General features: G+C 44.8%; 1 protein-coding gene across 1 annotated transcript; it reads right to left on the bottom strand.

Annotated features, from left to right (window-relative positions):
* Positions 1–3,440: 3,440 nt before the first annotated feature.
* On the bottom strand, positions 3,441–4,708 carry LOC130405669 (trace amine-associated receptor 1-like). The gene is made up of 2 exons (XM_056610840.1): positions 4,698–4,708; positions 3,441–4,428 (listed from the first exon to the last, which is right to left on the bottom strand). Exons 1-2 carry the CDS (start codon positions 4,706–4,708, stop codon positions 3,441–3,443), a joined length of 999 nt encoding a protein of 332 aa, XP_056466815.1.
* Between the last annotated feature and the right edge of the window lie 2,602 nt (positions 4,709–7,310).

The following is a 7,310-nucleotide window of genomic DNA, read 5'->3' on the forward strand; positions in this document are numbered from 1 at the left end:
AAGAAGTTCGGAGAGGCCATGGAGAAGGACTTTCAGTCGGCACCAAAGTGTTTCTGGAAGACTATCCGGCACCTCAGGAGGGGGAAACAGGGAACCATCCAAGCTGTGTACATTAAGGATGGGACTCTGTTGACCTCAACTGAGGAGGTCGTCTGACGTTGGAAGGAACACTTTAAGGAACTCCTGAATCCGAATAACACGCCCTCTATGTTGGAGGCAAAGCTCGAGGTTCATGGTGTTTCGTCGTCAATTTCCCTGGTGGAGGTCACTGAGGTAGTCAAACATCTCCGCAGTGGCAAAGCCCCAGGGATTGATGAGATCCAGCCAGAAATGCTAAAGGCTCTGGGTGTTGAGGGGCTGTCATGGTTGACACGCCTATTCAACATTGCGTGGGAGTCGGGTACAGTGCCAAAGGAGTCGCAAACCGGGGTGGTGGTTCCCCTGTTCAAAAAGGGGGACCAGAGAGTGTGTGCCAATTACCGGGGTATCACACTTCTCAGCCTCCCTGGTAAAGTCTACTCCAAGGTGCTGGAAAGGAGGGTTCGGCCGATCGTCGAACCTCAGATTGAAGAGGAACAATAGGTTTTCGCCCCGGACGTGGAACTACGGACCAGCTCTTCACTCTCGCAAGGATCCTGGAGGGGACCTGGGAGTATGCCCATCCGGTCTACATGTGTTTTGTGGATCTGGAGAAGGCGTATGACCGGGTCCCCCGGGAGAAACTGTGGGAGGTGCTGCGGGAGTATGGGGTAAGGGGGTCTCTCCTCAGGGCCATCCAATCTCTGTACTCCCAAAGCGAGAGCTGTGTTCGCGTCCTCGGGTGAGGAACTCGGATTAGAGCCGCTGCTCCTTTACTTAGAAAGGAGTCAGCTGAGGTGGTTCGGGCATCTGGTAAGGATGCCCACTGGGCGCCTCCCTTGGGAGGTGTTTCAGGCATGTCCAGTGGGGAGGAGACCTCGGGGAAGACCCAGGACTAGGTGGAGAGATTATATCTCAACACTGGCCTGGGAACGCCTCGGGATCCCCCCGTCAGAGCTGGTCAATGTGGCCCGGGAAAGGGAAGTCTGGGGCCCCCTGCTTGAGCTGCTGGTCCCCCTGCGACCCGACCCCGGATAAGCGGATGACGATGAGAGAGATGAGAGATGTACAGTGTTTTGCGTGCGCCAAAAAATGTTCAGACTAATAAAACCCTGCGTCCACGTTCTGCCCCACGACCTCATGAATGCGATCTGCATATAAAACAGACTCAGATGGAAGTATTATGTCTCGTCGGAAAGAATGGCAGAAGGACAGAGAAAAGCGAAATTTGAAGTGGAAGTGGAGACACTTCGGCCGTCACGGGATTGGGATCACTAACAACAAAAAGCACAGTGAGTAGCAACATGTTGCTGCAGCAGTGAACTCGGTCAGTGGCACGGAGCGCACAGTCCCAGAATTAAAAAAGAAGTGATCTGACATAAAGGTACACATTTTTATGTACCAATAAATCGTTATGGTCCCTGAAGACCCTCTCCCTCCGAATCCTGCCATTTGCATGGTCCTCCAGCAGTGCCATGGTGCAGCATTACGCACGGGGCTCACCGCTGTATTTATAGGGTTAGGGTAATAAGACTGACCGAGAATACCTTGGATAATCAGTTTGTAATCACCCAAGTAAAATGTTCTTGAACATAACCCCTTTTTAATGCCTGATTTGTCATGAAAAGCATCAAGATGAACGGACAATAACGATTGATTACGATTGTGACGGGGAGTATGTGGCTTGTTTTTCCACTCTTGGGATTTAATTGACATTTGATTATGTGTTTACAGTGTCACATAAAAATATTATGTTATTGACACATGTTGGACAGCTTTATTCCATGCAGTCGCGCCGTCAGTGGACAGTATGGAGTGACGGGATTAAATATAGAGAATTGTCATTTTGAATTTTCATTTAGATTCTAAGGAGAAGTTTCTGGAGTTATAACTGAGGAATAACGCAGTTGACTTAAATTATTCTGATTACATAGATTTAACGCATGATACGGGTTGAAATTTAATTTATGAAGGGCGATGATAAAACATAATCGTTCTTCTCTACATTTCTTCTGTCTGACTTCAGTCCACCACCACATCGTCTGTGTCGCCAATTCTCCTTTTCCTCCAAACCATGCGTACGCATGGGTCAGAGTTTGCTTAGGGCTGCGCACATTCTCCCGTCAAGTTAGTTTTTTGTAGATCACAACCTTGGTGTGGAAAGTCAGGTACGCCACTTTCAGCCCCGTTTTGTGTGTACGCAACGTTTATAAATGAGACCCCAGGTCCTTTCAGTACACAAATTTTCACTCAAGTAAGTACGGATAGTATGGATATTGGAACACAGCACAGGTATTTGTCGATCAGTTGCGTAACTGCTTTATCGGCCACTAAACTTGCGCCTCTCAAGGCGCAAGTTTAGTGGCGCGAGTTTGCTGCGGGGGGAAATCTGCTTTGCGCCGGGTGGAAGCTAGCAACGATACATGCGTCGTGTAGAAAGTCAATTGCGCTAGATGCAAGATAGGGCCCATAATGTCCAAAACAAGTAAATAAATGTGGAGAATGTATTGGCTTGTATTGTTTGGATGTATTTTGCTTCTTATACTTTGTATTCTGTTCTTCCGCAAGAGGTCCTTTGACTTTCTTGCACATTTGTGACTTGTATTTATTTGAGTCGATTTTCCTAATCATCCTCATCTTCAATTTGCTTATCCAGGGTCGGGTCACATACATTTTATTTTCTGATACCATATCATTGACAAACTTTGTGGCAAAACTAAACGAGTACACATATATTGCATCGGCCACAGCACAAACATTCTTTCTTTGTCTTTTGTTGTTCTGTCAGGAATCACTCATGCCATATATTTAACCATTTATTTCATGAAATGTAATACAAAATAGTTTGACAGCATGGTTCCACTCTTTTCTGGTGCTCCATGCTGCAGGATTTAATGCATGCAATTCAGATGTTCGAGAATACAACAGCATACCAACATTTTACAAATGGAGAACTTTACAAACCCCTATGGGGTTCTTCAGATATCTCAACCCATTGTAAAGTTTACATCAGATACAGAGCAGAACCAAAGCAGAAGGAGGCCTCAGTGGTGGTGGTCGAAATTATGCTCAGCACACCAAACTTCACAGAGTGATTGTGCTTAATTAGACAGTGTGGGCCATCAGCTGATAGGCAGCCCATGACTAGAGGGTCCCGCCAGAACCAGCAACACCCATTCGATTAAAAACAATGTCGAGTGACATTCACAGTCAGATTTCCACCTGGATAAACAATTAATATCTGTTTTGCGATTTATTTTTGTGATAAAACATTTGATTAATTAGAATTTCCAACCATCAGTGGCTAAGCCTTAATTTTTATGGCCCCACATCTTCTTGGAAATTAAAACGTGAAACCACTGTCACTCCGCAAACAGTTTTTTGTCCGACATGTCAGACCGAAAGATGCGACCAGAAACCATTATTTGAAACGCCTTCCTGAACCAACTATAGAAGAAGGCGTACACCAACGGGTTGATGGTGGAATTCAGATACCCCAGCCATCCGAATGTGTTGAACAAGGCGGGCGGAATGGAATATCTGATGAAGGGGTTGATGATGTTAAGCATGAAGAATGGCGTCCAGAAGGACAGAAACACACCCATGATGATGGCCAGTGTTTTGGTGGCTTTCCTCTGGTGCTTGTCCACCTTTGAGGAGCTGGTGTTCTGTAGGCCTATGGTGCGCACTTGTCTCTGGGCCACCATGTAGATCTTCAGGTAGATGCCCAACATGATGACCCCGGGGATGTAGAAGGAGATAATGGATGACACGGTGCTGGACACCCCGCTCTGTAACAATACACACCCTCCTTCACAGGCCACATAGTTATAGTAGAACTCCTCAATTCCTAATATATTAAGCTCGAGGAAGACCATCCCAAAGCCGACCACAGCAGAGACACACCATGTGACCAGGATCATGATGACTGCGGTGTGAACCGTTATCTTACGGGGGTAGAGCATAGGGCGGCACACGGCATAATAGCGGTCGATGGATATAAAGGACAGGTTCAAGATGGACGCGGTACACAGCAAGACGGAGGAGCTCTTGTGGATCTTGCAAAACATCTCCCCGAAGTACCAGCAGGTTTCAATGGAAAGAATCATTCCAGGGAACATGACCATCACCGCCAGCAGGAGGTCGGTTACGGCCAGGGAGAGGGTCAGGTAGTTGGGAGGTGTGTGGAGTTGTTTAAAGTGAGCGATGGCCATGACCACAAAGAGGTTTCCCAGCAATGTGAGGACCACAGCAGACCCCAGGCCAAAGTAGAGGGTGATGCGGACAGCAACAGGGTAGACCGTCCTCACACACGAGCCATTCCCGTAGCAGAACTCCGGCTCCATCGACCTGAGAGGGAGGGGGAGTGTTGGGGAGAGACATGGTTTTTGTTAATAAGGGTCATTGTTTCCGCTACCTGTGAGAGACAGTATTTCATTAATGATGTAAAACATAGTTGGGTGGAGGGGGGTTGAGGGGGAGGCACCCATATGTAAAGGGCCTGAGGCGGGTGTATGTAAACAAATGAATGGGCTTACAGCAAGGGCCATAGCTGCTTTACTCTGTCTTTTATACACAAACAAAAAACCTCATTGCAAACACACTTCCCACTTCCGTACCTGTGAATCATCGCCTACAGACGTCTTAAAGGCAGCGCTAATGAGCTCCTCTCTAGGTATCTGCCGAACCTGACCGTTGTGGTGAATTATGGCTGGAGCCTCGGTTTGCTTGCTCCCCACAATAGCATATTTAATAATGACATTATGAGAGTCTTCCATCATAATCAATAGAGGATCAGACAGAGCTTTGCCACCATTTACAATGGGAAACACATAATTTTATTGCTAAATACAGGCCAACACCCTCAGCTTGTATAAGTTCCCCTTTAGGGCCCTATTGTAAAATGAGTCAATCATGTTTGTGTCCGAATGTGGTACAGCAGGAACTCTTCATAACCTAATCCATTCTGTGACCTAATCATTAGTCAACGGTCAATTCTTAGTTCATATGTTAGTTCTGTTTCTCTTCACAAATACAGAGCTCAAGTACAATCTTTAAGTATTTGATCACGAAAAGCTTTCACAGACTATACCAACTTTATTATTACAAAAAATACAGTGCATTTGTTTTTGCCATTGTTCAATGAAAATGACAGCAAACAAAAACAGCAAATGTTAATAATATCTGGAACATCGTATTGTATTCAGGAATGACAACATGCAATCTTCCGGCTGTTCATACCCAACATATGTGCTTACTTGAGTTGCTAGGTATTATTTATTTAGAGAATAAAAAAAAGTCATGCCACAATCCCTTCTGATATACGATTACAACATCACATACTACTTAAAAGAGTAGAGATCGACGGATATATAGGTATCGGCCGATTATCATTTATTTATTTTTTCGGTTTCAATAAATGTTAATTTTTTTAAATCGTGACATTGTAACATTTGTTATCATCATTGTGTCATTTTTATGATGTAAATTGAGGGAGGCTTAGCCTGGAAATCCAGACCCACATCTAGAAAACTGTAGGGTCTGGCAACGAGTAATGAAAATGGCCCAACTCGAGGGGCCGCACCAAGCATGCATTTGAAAATATCAGAAGAATACAAGATTGGTATCTGCCCTAAAAAAATCCAAATCCATATCGGTCGAGTTGTTTATAATTAAGATTGTGGCATGACTTTCTTTGCTCTCTGAATGAGGAATACAAATTCATGTCTACAATATGATGAATGGACTGTATTTCTGTTGCTGTGTTAAACCATGGAATAACTGCTTTGTCATTACAGCCCCTGCATTTTTGACATTGCCAGTATTATGAGTTGTTTTAGCAGGATATCTGAACACCGCCAAATATTTAGTAAAGATACACATATTATTTAATAACCATTTCCATTACTCTCATTTATAACATTTATCTTGGTGAGTAAGTAGTTTAAAGTGTGATAAAGCCCTAAGTGGTGCTTACCTCAGTCAGCTGAAGAGGTAAACTCAGTGGCTACTATAGCAGGATGGGCTTTATATACATTTATATTGTCATTTCAAGATGACAACAGGGACAAAACAATCAGCCACTGCTCTGACTGGGCCATTTCCCTGGACTATGCTGCTTGATGCAATAACAATCTCTGAGGAAGGGGCTGTTATTGGCAACATGGACAATGTTGAAGGGCAAGATGTGTACAGATTAGAGACATAAGGATCACACATTTTTTAGGCAGGTTTTTATTGTAATTTTTTTACCAACCTCAAGAGATCAAGTTGCCTTGGTTTATTTACCAAATTTAGCCATGGACCAATTCAAGTATATTGAAGAATACCATTATATATGGTTGTCCGTGTTCTACCCTATCTGTGCATCGCCATGCAGGTCCAGCTAATAGTAAAAGTTAACAGGATTTAGTAATGCGAAAATTTAACGATATGCGATATAAACTATAAAAAATGGCATACGATAGAGATTTGAATTCTATCGCGATAATGCATGTTGATGAAGCAATCTACCCGCGACCTGCAAAATTTAGAGCCACGAACTGCAACCGGCTGCAACGCATCATCTTCATCTTGAGTAAACATGTCTGAAAGCGAAAGAGATGCTGGTGAAAAAGACCTGGGCAACTTCCATTATTTGGACTTGGTTTGGATTTATGCCGTCGACGAGCAGCAGCAAACTATACTCTATTATAGAGTGTGTGGGGCAACAGTTCTGGCTAAGAGCGGTAACACGACTAAAGGTAAGGCCACACTGCACGCGTGTTGGCATTGAAATGTGGCATTTTTGCAAAGGGAACCATTGGTGTAGGCGCGTAGACGCGTTACACGCGTTAAAGCAGCGCGTTAGTGGCGTTAGACGTGGCATACGCACGTAATGACGCACGTAAACGCACCAATGCGCCCAACGCAGCAATGCGCAAAGTTAAAAAAATTTAACTTTTGACGCGCCTACGCGTGCCGCTTAGCCGCGATAGCAAACCAGTGGAGCTTGACCCGACGTCACTGGCAGAGAGTAGTGACGCTTGCACAGAAGCTTATGGCGGCAGGGGGTCATCCCTATGTTCCCCGGGTCCTATGTTCCCCGCTCGGGGAACATAGGACCCTTTTTTTTTAAAAAAGGTCCTATGTTCCCCGTTTTTCCAAAAAAGGGTCCTATGTTCCCCTGTAGCCATACATACCGGGGAGCATAGGACCCTTTTTGGGAAAAGCGGGGAACATAGGACCCTTTT

This window comes from Gadus chalcogrammus, chromosome 16 (genome assembly GCF_026213295.1).
Source record: "Gadus chalcogrammus isolate NIFS_2021 chromosome 16, NIFS_Gcha_1.0, whole genome shotgun sequence".
Taxonomy (NCBI): domain Eukaryota; kingdom Metazoa; phylum Chordata; class Actinopteri; order Gadiformes; family Gadidae; genus Gadus; species Gadus chalcogrammus.